The sequence below is a fragment of the Heterocephalus glaber genome, unplaced genomic scaffold (assembly GCF_053883595.1).
Source record: "Heterocephalus glaber isolate CG9 unplaced genomic scaffold, H.glaber_assembly_v1.0 deba00001447, whole genome shotgun sequence".
NCBI lineage: Eukaryota > Metazoa > Chordata > Mammalia > Rodentia > Bathyergidae > Heterocephalus > Heterocephalus glaber.
This window is the reverse complement of record NW_028258299.1, coordinates 1,697,437-1,714,069: the sequence shown is the minus strand read 5'-3', so window position 1 is coordinate 1,714,069 and position 16,633 is coordinate 1,697,437. Positions and strand designations below refer to the sequence as shown.

General features: G+C 57.2%; 1 protein-coding gene and 1 long non-coding RNA gene across 5 annotated transcripts in view; one reads left to right on the top strand and one right to left on the bottom strand.

Moving 5' to 3' along the window:
• The first annotated feature begins 57 nt into the window (after window positions 1-57).
• On the top strand, window positions 58-9,886 carry LOC110345620 (uncharacterized). The gene is made up of 4 exons (XR_015452469.1): window positions 58-5,910; window positions 6,575-7,727; window positions 9,385-9,468; window positions 9,703-9,886. It is a non-coding gene; the product is annotated as an uncharacterized LOC110345620 (long non-coding RNA).
• Window positions 9,141-16,633, bottom strand: part of Prdm16 (PR/SET domain 16) — a 282,822-nt gene continuing 275,329 nt past the window's right edge. For 3 of the 4 annotated variants that reach the window (XM_004863779.4, XM_087214367.1, XM_087214368.1), the window contains exons 15-17: window positions 15,667-15,903; window positions 14,802-14,976; window positions 9,141-13,705 (exon numbers count right to left, since the gene is read on the bottom strand). In XM_004863779.4, coding sequence (XP_004863836.1) covers window positions 13,571-13,705; window positions 14,802-14,976; window positions 15,667-15,903 — 547 coding nt within the window. In that variant the 3' untranslated portion in view covers window positions 9,141-13,570. The remainder of the gene's footprint in view (window positions 13,706-14,801; window positions 14,977-15,666; window positions 15,904-16,633) is intronic. The other variant, XM_087214369.1, reaches the window with a different exon arrangement.

Here is a 16,633-nt window from a genome sequence, read left to right as displayed (position 1 = left end):
GGACGGGGCCAGGCGGACCCGAGTGGGCGGGGCGACGGTGCCCGTAGGCCCAGGTAGGAGGCGCAACGCTGTTGCTGGGCCAGGTGTGATCCAGCCTGAAGGCCCAGCCTAGGCATCAGGGTGAGGGGCGGGGCGGGGCATGCTCACGGCACCTGCTGTGTGCCTTACCTGGCACTGCTTGCTTCAGTCACCCTACTCACCTGGGCTGGCCGGCCCCCAGGTGGCCAAGCCCCTCCGGGCCCGGGGCTCCAGGTCCAGCACCTTGGCCCTGCTGCTCTGCTCTGGCCTCCTTCCTGTGGTCACTCTCCTTGCTCCACGCCTCCTCCTCCCAGGCCTGCGGGGCCTCTTTGCTGTGGGAAGATCCGGCCTCTGGCTTCTCTCGGGCCTGGACGCCTGTCGGGCAGCCCCTTCCAGGGGGCTGAGGCAGCACCATGTCCGTGTCACAGATGAGTGAGGCGTGCTGGGTGTGAAGGCCCTTGTGCAGGGAGGGCCTCCGGTAGAGCCGGGCTGGGTGGGTGGGAACTGCTCCCTGGTGTCAGGGCAGCTGGCAGGTCTGCACTGCTGCCCCTGAAGGCCCTGAGCCTGAGCCTGGGGGTGGGGGGGAATCGGGCAGAGGGCTTGAGAGGGTCTGAAGGCCCCAGCATGTGCAGAGGCCCTGGGCCTGAGGAGGCCAGGCCGGAGGAGAGTACTAGGCCTGGGGGAGCTGCGTGTGGGGGCCGGGTGGCGGGGCCCTGCGAGGTCCCTGTCTTCATCCTGAGCATCAGCAGGGTCCAAGCACAGGGGCCTCGTGGTCAGACCTGCTCGGCCTGGCACCTGGAGAGCTGGGCCGAGGGCCGAGGCAGATGCCCTGGCCCAGCCCAGCTGAGGGCGTGGAGCCCATCGCACCCCTGCTGTCCGCTCCAGTCCGCGGCTCACCACACCCTGCATCCGGCGCCACCTGCCCTGTTGCCCCACCTGCATCTCTGTGACACTGACTCCGCAGTGCCTGATATGCTCTGGATCCCTCCGGTCCGTGGCCGTCGCAGGACGGCAAGGGGACAAGAGGGCAGCCTGAGCGCCTGTCTAGAAGACCACATGCCAGCGGGCACAGGCCGCTGCCCACGCTGGGGAGGCCGGAGCTGGGCTTGGCGCTCTCTCCAGCACTTGGTCTGGTGTTCGTCCCTGCCTGGCCCCACCCCAGCCTGGGAGGGCAGAGCGCCCATGTGCAGGTGCCACCTGGGCAGGGCTCAGCCCAGTGGTCGTGGTTGGCGGGAAGGCAAGTGGAGCTCAGAGTTGACCCAGGCTGCCCAGGGCTGAGCCACCTGGAGGGCTGGGATGGGGGTGAGGGTCGCCGCTCCTGGGAAAGGCGTGTGGCTGCTGCCCCCAGGAGCCCATTGTGGGTACTGCACCTAGGATGTGCTGGGCTGCACCTTGACCCATCGGGAAACCGGGTTTCACCCGGGGCTCGGCAGGATGTGGGTCTCAGTCCCACCTGCCCTTTTCTGCCAAACCCCAGAACCTGCTCGGTCTCCACAGATTGGTCCCCGACCACCCTCTGCGCCCCTGGCCTGCAGACTCCCCGAGTGGGCTCTGCCTGCAGTGAGTAGAGCCAGGCAGGGGTGGTGGCAGGAAGTCCCCAGGGAGCCTCGAGGTTCTTGTCCAGGGCCTGCAGCTCTGAGGCTCGTCAGCCAAAGGACAGAAGACAGTGGCAGAGAGGAGACCACAAGGGGACAGCGAGGGGCACTGGCGATCCCAGATCTCTGCCAGCCAAGAGGACCAGCTCATCTTTAGCTCACTAAAGAGATCAGGCTTGCCAGCCAAGATGTGCACTGCTAGTGGAAATATCTCTTAAAAAGGGTGAAATAAAGATGCTTTAAGACCAGTGTTGAAGTTTCATCATCAACAGACCTAGAGTACAAGAAATGCCTAGGTTGGAAATATTCAGGCTGAAAGAAAATGATGGGTGTAAACTTAGGTCAGACAAGGAAGAGAAGCCCGCCAGAAATCACAGTATGTGGGTGTAGGAGAGATGTTTTCCCTGTGCATTAATTTTTTCTTTAAAAGATATTATTTAAAGCAAAATGTAAAAGGAGAATGTATTATAATAAAAGCACAAAAGACAGGCAGAGACAATGGAAATGTCATTGTAAAGTTCATACATTTTACATACTATGGCATAATGTCACTTACAGATAAATAATAATAAGGAAAAATACTGAAAACACTAGAACAGACACTAAAAATTAAGACAGAGTCATAGCTAATAAGCCGAGAGAAAAGGCAACACAGAATGAGGAAATATTAATATTAATCCAAGAATCAAGAGCAACACATTGACCTGTATCCATCGATATCAGTAATTATATTAAATGTGAATGGGTTAAACATAACTGATTAAAAGATAAAGACTGTCAGACTAGACAAAAGCAAAACCGAATTATTTGATGCTTATTATTAAAAAAGATTCAAACAGAAAGACAAGGATAGAGCCGAGGTCAAAGCAGGTCGAAGATCACGAGAAAGGCGTGGTCATATTAGTGTCAGACATGTGGACTTTGGAACAGGAACATTGCTGAAGGAAAGGGGGACTTGTCATAGTGACAAAGGACTTGGTGGATCAAGAAGACCACAATCCTGCATGTTCCCACACAGTAACTACAGGCTTTCAAAATGCATGCAAAAAGAGATGACCCAGACCAGACTGGAAGGGAAAACCTCTCCCAGCAAATGATGGAACAAGAAGGTGGAAAAATCAGCTAAAGACTTGCCCAGCTCCTCCTGACTGACATGCATCGAGCCCGGTGCCTGTCGATTGCAGAATTCACGTTCTTCTCAGGCGTGGATGGGAAGTTCACTGAGATGACAGTTTGTTAGGCTGGAAAGCGAAGCCTGGAACATGACAACAATCAAAATCACGCAGATCATGTTCCCTGACCGCAACAGGACAGATGTGGAGACCAATAGCACTATAGTATTTGTGAAATTCCTGAATATTTGAAAATTAAATAAGGCAAAGTAACCTAAAGGTCAGAGGAAAAACTGCAGGAGGTATTACAAAATGCCTTGAACTGAGTTATGATGATAAAACAAAATGTGTGGGATGTGCCTGCAGCCGTGTATCAAGGGAAATGTATGGCTTCAAATGCTTATGTTAGAAAAGCCATATTAGAAATCAGAGTTCTGCACTTTCATCTTTAAATGTTAGTGCCCGGTGTGGTGGTGCACACCTGTAATTCCAGCACTTGGGAGGTTGAGGCAGGAGGATCATCGTGAGTTTGAGGCCAGCCTGGGCTACATAGTGAGTTCACAGCTAGCCTGGAATATATAATAAGATCCTGTCTCAAAAGCAAAAAAAGAAAGTATAAATGTTAGAAATTTTAGTGCAAATTAAAGCCAAAGACATAGAAGAAATAAAGTAATACGTCAACGGAAATCAGTGTAGTAGGAAATAAATCCACAACAGAGAAAATCAATAAAAGAATATGATGATTATCTGACAAAATCAATATGGTCGTTAATCTCAGGTTGCTCAGGAAAGAGAAAAGACTCCAGTTGCCAACATCAGAGAAAAGAGACACACAGACAGGAATAAGGTGGGCACGTTGCCGTAGGGTCATCTTCAATGAAGCGGGCAACTCCTCGAAGGACAGGAGTTCATCATAATTTGTGCAAGGATAGACAGAAAAAAATAGAATTATTACAACCAACAAACGAGCGACACCTTCCTCAAAGGAGGTGCCAGACCCTGAGGGCACGGCACTGAATTCAGTCAATGGAGAGGAGGAAACGGTCCCCATCTTAGTCTTTTAGAACCCGAGGAAGAGGGTGGTTGCTTGGCTCACTTTCTGGGCCCAGTGTTACCCTGACACCAGCACTGAGCGTGTCCCGAGGAAGGAAAGCTGCATGCAGGCCAGCATCCTTTGTGGACTTAGGAGCAGAAGTCCTTAGAGACCACACCCAGCTCTGTGCATAGTGGATGATACTTCAAACCAAGGGTGAGTTCAGTGCAGTATTTAAAAATCACTGGGCAGAACTCAGCACATTCACAGAATAAAGACAAAAGTCACCAGACTGTAGGTAGAGGAAAAGCCTTTGACCTATACCCCATGTATTAGTAGCAAAGATCTCGGAAACAGAAATTCTTTGCTTGCCCTGGAGGGAGTGGACAGCAGGCCAGGCTCTGAGCCGGGTGAAACAGTCCGCTCCACCGCATCTGCTTCACATCATCCTGGCCAGAGCTGTAGGCAGGAAAAGCCCAACAGATGCCCTCCTCTCTACTGGTGACCTGGATGTGGGTTGGAGGACCCCAAACATGAAACACTGCAGGTGAACTTGAGCCCCTTCCAGTCCCTTGGTCTCTTCTCCCTCTCTTTCCTTTCCGGAGGAAACTGCCACACCAAAATGGGTATTTATCCATCTCATTTGTCTTTCTGTTCTGTTGCTATAGCATGTACAGCCATAAGGTCTGCAATGTTGCTCTGTGTATTTTTTTTTTCTGTACTAGGACAGAACCCAGGTTCTCACACATGCAAGGCAAGTGCTCTACCACTGAGCTACATCCCCGGCACTTTTTATTTTATTTTGAGACAGACTCTCACCAAGTTGTCCAGGCTGACCTCAGATCTGCAGCCCTCCTGCCTCAGCCTCCAGAGCACTGGGAGTACAGGTGTTATGTCCCATGTGTCTTTAAACTCTGCAGATGACCTCAAGCAGAAAGTCTGTGCACGCAAGTCCCACGCTGAGTCCTGACAGGGCTCAGGCAGCCAGAGGTGAATGGGTGGGTGCACCCCGAGGGCTGGGGTGAATGAGCTGGGACCCCCAGAGCCACCCCACGGCAAAGCCACGGGTCCTCTGCTCCCTGTGCCAGCCTCCCCCCCCCGACCCCTGAGGCTTGCGGGGCTGTTGCTGGCTCCGGCCTCGGCTCCACTGGCCGCAGGGTCCCTCCCAGGGCGGCCAGCCGGCTGGCTGGTCCCAGGGTTGGCTCAGATTTGGGGAGCAGGATGTGAGTGCTTTCTGCCACTCCAGACCTCTGAGGCTCTGTCTGCAAGGGCCCCTGTCCTGAAACAGGGTGGGTGGCGCACAGTTTTTGAAAAATCAGGTTAATTGAGGCCCCTTCACATGTGATAAATCATCCTTTGAAGGTAGTTCGGTGACTTTTTTTTTTTTGGTACCAGGGATCGAACTCGGGTCCTTGCACTTGAGCAGCAGGCAGCGAAACCACTGAGCTAAATCCGTGGCCCCTAGTTCAGTGACTTTTTAACAGGCATGCAGCTCTGCAGCCACAGTCACGATGCAGGACATTTCTGTCACCCTGGAAGCCACTCCATCCCCCTTTGCAGGTGACCCCTGCCCCCAGACCCCTGAGGGCCCCAGAGGGGCTGAATGTGGGTCCTCGAACACAGCCCGCAGGTAAGATGTAGTTGTGTAGCTGTCACGTGCACCAGTGGCTCGTCCTTCGGTGAGGGTTTTCTTTTTTTTTTTTTTTTTGGTACCGGGGATCGAACTCCAGACCTTGCACTTAGGTGCTGGAACCACTGAGCTAAATCCCTGGCCCCATGGTGGGGGTTTCTCATGTGAACCCAGGGGCTGAATTCACACAGGGAGCCAGGGAATCACAGACCAAAGCAACAGCGAGACTCCATTGCAGGCCAAGTGGAGCGGCCGAAAGCAGACCCCGGCAGCACCAAGTGCTAGTGAGAACATTGGCAACCGCAGGTCCTGGGCACCGCTGGCAGAGGGCACAGTGGAGCAGCTCTGGGAAACAGTGTGGTGGTTTTTTCCAAACTGAAGCCTGCCGTCTGGCCATCACCATCCAGGGATTTACTCCGAGTGAACAACTTATGTCCACAGAAGAACAGGTGTTCAAGCAGCTTATTTATAACAGACAAATCATGGAGGCAGCCGAGATGGTCTGCAGCAGGTGGATGGTGGGTATGTGTGTGTGGCCCATCCGGACAGTGGGAGGCGTGCAGAGCTGGGGAGGGCTGAGCTTCGGGGCCTCGGGAAGGTGTGGGAGTGGGGGACCCCCACGCATGTTGCGAGTGAAAGAAAGTCGGGCTGAAAAGGCTCCTCCTGGGACTCCAGTCCTCCACGTTCCGGAAAAGGAGAGACAGTGGGGACAGCACACAGCTCCGGGGTTCGGGGTTTGGGAGGGGGACAAGCAGGAGGGGCAGGGCTTCCGGGCAGCGGGACTTCCCTCCTCTGTGGGACGTCAGTGTACGCGTCACACGCGCGCGCACACACACACAGACACACACACGTCGAAACCCTGGGCTCACAAGGGCAAGTCCGAGCGCCGGGCAGGATGACATCAGCGCAGACATGCCACTCCGGTGGGTAGTGGTCATGACGGGCAAGGCTGTGATGAGGGGCCGGAGGCACGTGGCACATCGTGGTGACTTCTGATCAGTTTTGTTTGATCCCAAAATGCCTCTAAAAAGCAAAATCCACTAAATAAAAAGCACTCTGACCCACAGCCTGCTCAGCCAGCCAGGAGCCAAGCAGGAGTCCTGCAGTGCTTGGCCCTGCATGGGGAGGACAGGGCTTCAGACAAGCCTGATGGTTGCCCTGGTTTGTGTCTCTGCTCCCAACTCAGGGCCAGCCCGAGAAATCTGAGACGGTCCCTCCCCAGGCACAGCCTGCAGCTTCTCGTGAGCCGCCACCTGGACGCCCATCAAGCCCCACCTGCCACCTGAGTATCTCTGCCAGATCCTGGGTGCCGGCAGCACCATGGCCACTGCCTGCCCTTCCTTGGTGGCCCTTGTCCACTTCCCGTCAATGGACAGACACTGCGTGACTTACGCACTGGGCACCTTGAGGCCGGCCTCCGGGTCAATGCGCGTTGGCTGTGGCCTGCATTGTAAAAGCTGATCCTGCTCTGTGCTGTCTCACTGGCTTGCTGGACCTTCCTGGGGTCCTGGGGGACCAGGAATCTGGGGGCTGCAGCCTGGGTCCCAGGGCTCGGGTGGGGGCCCCAGGTCGCCTCTGGAAAGTTGTTGTAACTGCGGAATTCAGTTTCCCTAAGGCCCTGAGCTGCAGGCCTGGACTTGTTCTCTTCCCCTTCCGAATTAGATCCAGCTGGGGTGCGGGGGAGGATGCCGTTCAGAGGCCGTGGGGAGCAGAGATGCAGGAACCCCCCGAGCAACCTACACTGTGGGACGCCCTGTTCTGGGTCCCTGTGGCCACAGGGAATCCACCTTGGCACTGGCTGCTGTACCCTAAATAGTACACATCTCGAGTTTGGGAACTTTTGCTGTGTGAGAAATAAGGTTGACGGTTCTCTCAGGCTTCCCAGCAAATGCCCAGTGCGCTCACACTTGGCCCAAAACAGGCCTAAAGGGGAATGAAAAAGCACTTCTCTTCCCAGAAAACAGATTCCTCATTGACACATTTTCTTTTTTTCCTCCTGTAGGTTTTTCTCCCCCCCTGTTTGCAAAATGGGTCCTTTTTCCTCGGTCTTTATGTAAGGAACCGGCAGCAGGACAAAGTGTGCTTGTCAGCAATATCCCAAGGCCGCAGTCTCCTTTCCTCTGCCCACAATGGGGCCATTATCGGCCTCGCACTGGTCCCCGGATTTTTCCTGTCCCCTCCAGGGCTAATGAGCAGGGAGGCTGCCAGGCCGAACAAAGTGGGGCGGTTTTCACTCAACTGGAGCCCTGGCGTGGCGAGCCCTGGGCAGGGCCTTTACGGGGTGTCCGCCTGTCATTCGATCAGCACGAGTGACTTTTGGGAGCACGGCCATCCATCAGGTTTGTGGTTCACACCGTTTGTCCTCTGCCAACGGAAACGTGGCTCCCAGAGAGGGGCCTTTCAAGCCATCTGAGGGCCCAAGCTCCAGGCGAATCCCACATCTGACCATCGGGGCTTAAGACCTCAGCAACACCTCGTCAATCACATCAGGAAGGAAAACAGCCCTGAAATATTGAAACGCGTCCCCACCCAGGCCTGCACTGGGGAATGCACTCGGCTTGACGGCGCTGGGAAAACAGAAAGGCGGAGAGCACCAGATTTGGGCCTGGGGATCTCGGGCCAAGACCGACTTTCATTTCTTCGCTTCTTGGCAGCTGCCCGAGCTGCTGTTTAGGGGACCCCAGCCCCACTCCCAGTGGTTCATCAGAGCATGTCCTGGCCCTCGGTGGCCTTTGAAGGCCTTGGCGCTCCACGATCCGCACTGAGGGACAGTGCCCCACAAACCGCTCATGCCTCAGCCCCCCATTCCTGCAAGCAACCCCCGGGCCTCCCGGGGTGCTCTGTCCACAGTGGGCAGTGCCGTGCTGGAGACCGAGCACAGGGATGGGGACTCCTGCTGTCCTGTCCAGGGGCCCAGACCTGCCTGAGCCACCAGGAGGAGGAGAGAGGTTTCCCTATGCGTGAAATCGCTGCCTGCAGGTCCTTAAACCCCAGGAAGGGACAGCTCGGTCCTGTGGCCAGCGTTCAGCTTCTCAGCTGGGCCCCTTGCTGGGTCTTGGGACAGGCAGGTGAGACGCCCTGCACAGTCTGGGAGGAGAGGAGAAGCCACAGGAAGAATTGGTGGCTTCCAGACTGGCCGCAGGGGACCTCTTAGTCAGAGCAGAATGAGGTTGGGGCGAGGGCCGGGAGGAAGGAGTCTGGGGGTGCCCCAGGGGGGATAGCCAGAGAGGCCTCTGAAGGAGGCTACTCTGCTCCCTATGGCCCCAGGGCCTTTACTCAACCCCCTGTCTGCCTGGCAGCATGGCTCTAGGCCCTCATTTAGGGCATGAGGGGTGCAGCTGGGTACTGTCTCCAGGGGAGGCTGGCAGGGAGGGCCAGCCCTTGGGAAGGTCTGGGGATGGGTTTAGGGTGGAACCGGGAGGATGGGTCTGCTACCACCTCCACCGGGGAATGCCACATTGCCAAGAGGCCTTGGGTGGGGCCCATGGGATGGGCTCTGGGGTTGGCACCCCTGGAGGCTGGCAGCCTGGGCCGAACACACTCGGAGGCCACCACCCTGGCCAGGGCAGCTGTGCCCTCCGTCAGCTGGTTTTCCTTGGAAGTTGGAGGAGCCCTGCCCAGCCGAGCTGGAAAGGAGGCTTCCAGTGCCTCCAACTCCTCACTCAAGGCTGGGCGCTGGGCCTGGCCTGGCCCCTGCTGTCCCACCCGGTGGCCTCGGGCCCCTCTCTTAATGAAGCTCGCAGGCCCGAGGCTTAGAAAAGCACACAGATTTATTGCATATCAATCTCATGTATAAATTCATTGTAGCATCGGAAAGATTACATTTGGTATACAGTCCTATTCTACAGCATTAACCTCAAAATCAGCATCTCCTAGGCTTTATCTTAAAGGGATTTCTCTACACAAGTACATCTGTCTTTATCACAAGCATCAAAATGAATTTTGCAGAATCGCTCTTTTGATTAATTTCTACTCATCTCTCTCCTTCTCCCACAGCGATTTCCATATCGGTTAGGAATGGCCCCGGTGCGGCTTCCGTTCGGGACTCTAGTCTTGCCGTTGACCCTAATCGCATACTCAGTAAGTGCATCTACGGAATTTTCCTTGTCATAAAAATTTCACAAACAGACACCATAATGACCGCAAAACACGAGCCATGCACAGTTCAGTCATAAACACAGCAGAAGCGATTTACAGTAACGGGCGGGGCCGGCACCGGCCTCCTGCTCAATGGGGTTTTTTTGTTGTTTTGTTTTTTAAACAGCATGTGAAAACCAGACATTTACATTTGATTTCTTTTTCAACACTATACAGTTCTAAAACAAAACGGAACGAAACAAAAACTGAACCAAATTTGAATGCAATGGCAATGGACGGGCAGGTGGGTCCTGCGCACACGTTCACCTAGGTGCACACGTACTTCCCGTTACCGAGCGCACACACACGCTCTCTCGATCACACGTGTGCTGGTGCTGCGCCCCGCCGCCCGCGCTCTGAAGAGGAACTGCAAGGGTGCGTGAGAGGCGTGCGGGGCTTGTGGAGCTGCCTCTGCTCTCAGCTGAACTGTACTCGTGGAAACTCAAGCTGCCTTTGTTTATTGTATTTTTTTTTTCCAAAAGTGGTCATTTGGATCAGTGACAGAAAAGGATAAAACAAACAAACAAGAAATGGAATGGAAAAAGGAACTCTTCTCAGAATAATGCAAGAATGTCTTCATCACAGTATCACTCGATGCTACAGAGTTCATGGCTCCTGATACCCGGCTGGCTCCGAGGCTCCGAGGCCCCGAGCTGTGCCCCAGCATCCCAGCGAGGGTGCCCGTGCTGAGCTTGGCTCCCTGTGCCCCACCCGGCAGCAGTGCGGGGCGACTCCTTCTCTCCCCACCCTGAATAGCACAGTGAATACAGCTCAGTAGATTTCAGTCGCTTGGGCAGGGGACAGGGGATGGGGCCGCAATCCAGTGCTTCGTGGCTTCGCATCAGAACACGTGATATGTACTTAGCGAGTGCTTTGCGATCACTCCTGAGAGGCCTCAGGCAGAGGAAGCCACGCATGGCCCTGAGTTGGCAAGGCTGGACCTGGGCCCACGGCTTGGGTCCACCAGTGCCTGACGAACCAGCTGCATTCTGGGCCTTGGGAAGGAGGCCCTGCCTGCCCGCCTGTCCACTGCTACACACCCCCAGGGTGTGCACAGGCACCTGCGGGGTGCCACATGTCCTACTCCATGGTCCAGGGATGACAGCGGCTACAGGGTGCCAGGGGCTGGGGCTGGAGGGTGGTGGAGGGGAGGTGCCAGGAGCCTGAATTTCCGTCTGGGGCTGAGTGCCCGCTGTCCAAAGGAGTTAGGTCAGGGCAGCAGTCGGGGCAGCCCGGCCCCATGGCATCCCTGGCTTGGAGCCTTGACCCTGACCATCATCTCAGGTAGCGGTCAGCAGCCCAGCTGTCCGGTCCCACCTCTGTCCATGCTACCAGTGATGTGACCGCCTGCTGCCCGGGGGGCAGGCTCTCGGACTGCTCACCCCAGGCCTGGCTCCTGCCCCTAGCTGGTCTCCAGGTTCTGAGGACTCGGGGCCTGAGCGAGCTGGGCGCATCTGGGCCGATGCTGCTGCCAGGGCAGAGAAGAGCAGGGGCTGGAGCTGGGTCTGGGGCCAGCGTTGAGGCCACGTTTCAGGGATGTCCCACTGCAGGAGATAAGTGCTTTCTCTGTCAGGGATGCAAGGTCAGAGCCTCCCAAATGCTAAGTGCTGGGGCCTGAGGGGCTGAGTGTTCAGGAGGAGCTGGGGTTGCTATCACCATTTCCAGGGGGGGACAAAAATATAGGACGTATAGGTCCAACCAGGGCTCCTGGGAAAGGGGGAAGAGGAGGATGGTAGAGAAGACAGTGCTGGGGGAGATCAGCCCGGAACGACAGAACTGGACAGGGGGCTCCATAGAGCAGTCAGAGGGAAGCCCCTCAAGATGCACCGAGGTCTCCATCCATCCACACTTCCCACTTTGGAGAGTCACATCGCAAAAAAAAGCACACACCGTATTCTTTCGCAGAAGAAATCATATAATTTGGGTTTACAGAAATGGGGTGTTTGTGTGTGAGGCTGCAGTTTTACAGGGATCCCATCTAGATTAAGAGGAAATTGGAAATTCCTTTCCGGTACCCGGCCGGCCTGGATGCCACGGACGCTTATGCCAAGGCCTGAGCTTCTGCTGGAAAATCCTGACGGAGCGTGGCAGTGGCTCCTCCGTGGGCCTCTCCAGTCCATGCAGGTGGTGGCTCTCCGTCTTGCCATGTTGCTTGGCTTTAGCAAAAGGAGACCCCTTTCCCATGAGCTGTGGGTCTGCGTGGCCCACAGAGACTTCCCTGTCTCCAGCCCCCAGGCCAAGCCTGCAGAGCCCGGCACCGATGCAGGCGATGTTGGTGGCCCAGAGTGCCTGGGACATGCATGGGACAAGTCCTCTTGGACAAGCCCTGCTGCCCCCTTGGACGCACACTGACAGATGTCCCCGGCCTGACACAAATCCACACAAACGTGGCTTGCATCACAATAGTTTGCATTTCTGCTCTTCTTTGTTTAAGGGCAACTTGGGCCATCTTTTTCTTCTCCTCTTGTTGGGACACTCATTACTTTTCTTTTCCAAACAATAAAATAAATAGAACACTTGTCTTAAATGCAACTGCGACTGAAACTCAAATTTAACAAAAAAATATGATTGTCTGATAAGTGGGCAGCGGTGACAGCAGGACTCGTGGGGACACGCGGGGTATTTGGCACATTAAAAACCGCCCCACTCCCTGGTTATTGACCACACAACACACCTTATTACACGGTTTTGGTCCTTCACTAGATACTTATATTAACATTATTTCTTCACAATAAGAATGTCTAATGCCAAAAATACTGTTAAGGAAGAAATAAAATAAGAAAAGAAATGAATTAGAAAAAATTACAAGTTATATACAGATTAAGGTAAATTCCATCAGGGAAAAGAAATTATTATTTGAAATTGGCCCCTATGGGAATAATTTAAAGCCCATCTGCAGGGAGAAGCAGACACTTCCGGAGGGAGAACTGAGGTCCCTAGGGCTGTGTCCTCTCCGCCCTTTGCGCCAGGTCCCCTGGACCCTTCCGTCCTCGACTTTGGCCTGCCAAGAACCTGCGCAAAGAGCAGAGACGGCGGCCGCGGTTGACCCGGAGTTTTAGGCACAGTAGCGCTTGGCGTCTTGGAGCGGGGCATCTTCGGGTCCTGCTGGCGGCCGCGGGGGGCACTCCCAGCCGCCAGGGCTCTGGTGCGGGTCGGGGCTGGAGAGGAGACGGCGGCCAGGCCCAGCCTGGGGACGGCCGGGGTGTAGACGGGCTGGAAGGACCACCAGGCCCTTGGCCACACTTCTGCACAGAGGACCCGAGCCCCCCTAAAGTCTCCATAGAGCTGGGGGGCCTTGAGTGGGGCCTGTGGATCCCTCCGCAGGCCACACGGGGGCGCCTAAGGGTCCCTGGCAGAGTCTGCGCACTTCCAGAGTGGCTCCACAGCCCTCCTTCCGGTTCCAGGGCACCCAATCACCTTGGCTTGTACAAATAGGATCAGAAATAGAAAATTCTCCGTTATCTACAGTATAAAGGACACACCCGAGCCTGGTGTGGTCGCCCAGGCAGGTTTGGGTTTGCAAATAAGCTGAAATTTCAAAGCAATGCAAAATTACTTTTAAAAAACAATTTGCAAGTCATTTTTTTGATTTTTAAAAAATACCGTCTATTTTTAAAACCCACATGCTTAAATAGACTCTGTAGTCAATACGATTACCAAAAGGGTTATTCTTGTCACTTTCATTATGAAAATTGTTGGCAAGAGAGATCCCCATCGCCAGCACACATCCGCATCCTCTGTCCCTCCTCCAGCCAGGCCGGCGCCTGGAACTGGCCGCTGCGGATGAGACTCCACACTCCCAGCACGCGTCCTCCAGGCAGTTCCTGTGATGGGGTCTGATGGAACGGTGTCCTTGGGGCCGGCCCTTGCAGACAGGGAAGCTCTGCCGGCCGCTGCTTGGGGACTGCTGGAGTTTGAGTTCTCGTCCGGGAAGTCAGTGCTGGGTCGTGGAGGGTGGAGTGTCGCGGCCGGTGGTCAGGCTTCTCCCTGGCCTCCCTCCGCCCTGCAGCAGACGCTCTGGCTCTGGACTGTGGGGCCCGGCCCCTCAGAGGTGGTTGATGGGGTTGAAGGCTCCAGACTCTGACGAGGCTCCTGTTATGTTCAGCCAAGCGCCCAGCGAGCTCTGGGCAGGGGCGTGGAGGGGCGCGTCCTCGGAGAGGGACAGCATCATTGCATACGCCTGGGGGAGAGCGACACACACAGCGCAGGTGAGCGGGTCCAACATGGCAGGGCCCCTGCCTGCTGCCCCCTGGCCCGCTTGGCCTCCTGGTCTGGACAGGGAGGGGGGCGGGACCCAGAGAGGCCCACACCGCCCATGACCTGGAAGAAGAAGGTGGGGCTGCATGGGTGTGAGAGCCATGAGGGAGGCCATGCCGAGAGTGGCACCAGGACCCGTGGCCCTGGCTGGGGCCTCCGGGCACACGGGCTTCCTTCCTCCCTGGCAGTGCTGCTGACTGGTGGTCACCTTCCACCTCGTGTCCTTGCCTGGTGACCAGCGAAAGCTTGATGGTGGGGTTTGGCCCTGGAAGCTGGGGCAGTCACCACCAGGGCCTGGTGCCAACAGGAGTCCTGCTGCCTGCTGGGCAGGCCCAGGGACAGACACCTGTTTCGATGACCCTGTGATACCACAGAGCTGCTTCTGGGACAGGATGGTGTCTCAGCCTTAGACGCCTGGGACCCAGAGCAGAAGGTGACGGGACCCAGGGAGCCTCTGAGCATGGCGTGTGGGTTAGGGTGGGGCGCTGGGGAGCCCCGCGCTGGTCCCGCAGGCGGACACTCTGGACAGAATTAGTAAAAGACGCAGACAGACACGCAGACAGCTCTTGCTGAGACACGGGAGGTGGAGGGCTGCGGCTCGTGGACGAGCCCAGGGCCTCCACACTGCCGGGCCTCGTGGACCCTGTGCCTGGTCCTGCCTCGAGGCAGCGACCACTTGGTGGGTCAGCTTCCTGGCAGAAGCCAGGGCTGCCAGGCCCTTTCTGGCTGGGATCAGAGTTCGAAGACCCAGGAAGCTGGGAAGGCTGGAACCTGTGCGTGGACGTCTCCCCCTGGGGCAGGGATGAGAGGAGAGCAGCCCACATTTAGTGTCTGGCACTAGCTCTCGTCTGTGCCCTCAGCCTCCCCTGCTCTGCCCTGGCTTGCAGGAGGGCCATGGTCCTTGGGCACCTCGCTAGCTGCTGCAGGGGCGTGGGGTGTGGTGGTCCTGAGTGTCCCCTGGCGTGGCAGCCACTGCCACCTGAGCCCGGCGGAGTGGGGGCGGGCTCTGCGGTACCTACCTGGTTCTTAGCCTGCCTGTACAGGGTCTGTTTTAAAGCCTCAGAATCTAAGGTGGAATTAAGCACATCTTTAACTTCAAATGCTTCCTCAGCTGCTCTGCGGAGGTCCAGCCCCTTCCCAAAGGTCGGCGTCTGCTCCAAGGCTAACAGGCCGCCTTCTCGCTCCTCAACACACCTGCACCAAGGACCGGGGAGAGGGGCCTGGGGTTACTGCTTGGGCCACCTTGCCCGGGTGCATGGCTGGCTCTGTGCCTGCATGCACGCCTCGGTCTCCACGAGCCACATGCACAAGGAGACAGATACATGGACACACAGACACCTGGGGGAAGAAGCCACATGGATGTGGAGAGCGACACAGAAGGGCTGAGCGTGTGCACGTGCCTCACCAGCGGCAGGCAGGGCCCTGGCCTCAGGGGCAGGCTGGGAGGGGGCCTAATTCTCTGAAGCTGGGCCACTTTGGAGGGGCCAGGCTTCCTTTCCAGGACGGGGGCTTGGGAGGAAGCAGCACCTCCAGGGCCTCAGGCAGGGGAACACAGGGAGCTGGCAGTGCCAAGGGTGCTTAAGGGGGCAGGGAGCAGCTGGGCCCCGGGTGGGGGCTCGGGACACGGGTGGGGGCTCTGGCCTGCACCCAGAGTCCCGGCAAGGGCTGGAGCCCGCATCCAGAGCAGTGGACGAGTCTCCCTCCTGCGTCCCTCCAGCCTCTCAAAGGGGCCTGGCGTGTGGGGGCCCTGACTTCTGCTGTCATCAGGACCCAGCCCTGGCCACATCCACATGGGCTGAGCAGGCAGGGAGCCTGGGACAGAGGGGGCTGAAGGGCGGGCGAGGTGGCTCTGTGATGCTCAGGTCCCCCCAGCTGGTCCCCCACCTTCGGGTGTGGTCGAAGCCCACGGCCAGGGCAGTGGGTGGCTCCTCATCCTCCTCGTCCTCATAGACGCCCTGGGGCTCAGGTGTGGGGCACACGGCCTCATCCTGGGACTTCCCCGCCAGGCTGTCCTCCTCATCCTCCTCAAGGTCCTCCTCCTCCTCCTCCTCCACGTCCTCCGGCTTCTCGCTGGCCAGGCCTGGACACTGGGGGTCGACATCCAGCTCCTGGATCTCCGGCCTGGAACCGTGGGGGAAGGTGGCTGTGTTCATTCCCCCAAAGCCAGCGGCTCGGTGCGTTCAGCTGGTCCCCACTGTGCTCCGCACCTCGGCCCTCCCTGCCCTCCCCGGAGAGGTGGTACTCGTGCCCACCACTTCTGCTGGGAGCTCTGGGTCCTCTCCTTTGCTCTGCACAGGAGGAGGTGGGGATGCTCAGGAGGAAGGGAATCGCCCGGCGGGTGAGGACAGGCAGGGCTCCTGAGCAGCGGACACCAGGCCGTTCAGGGGTTCATGCCAAGTGTGGGTGTCAGGGAGGAAGCCAGGGCCGGGCTGGATGGGAAATGGTCCTGTGCTGGTGCCAGGGTTGGGCACTGCCCAAGGGGTGGCCTCAGGAGAGGCTGGGGTAGAGAGGCTTTCAGGCTCCGACTTGCCCAAGGCCTGGCCTTGGCCATTTGTGCCTGTCCCCTGCCCTCTCCCACCATGAGACTTGGGGCAGGATCTCGAGGAACGTCAGGGACCAGGTTCTGGAGGGTGAGGCTGGGGTCGGGATGTCTGCTCCCCCTGGGCTGAGCCCTCCCGCAGCCCAGACCCAGCCACCTAGCGGAGGGTGCGGCAGACCGCAGGGACTCCCAGATGGCTGGGGCCAGAGCTCCACCCCTAGTCCTGCCCCCGGGTGGCAGCTGTGGTTTGGCAGATTGCCTCTCGGCACCAAGGACAGCGTCTCTGCAGCAATGACAGCCTGAGCTGGGGCC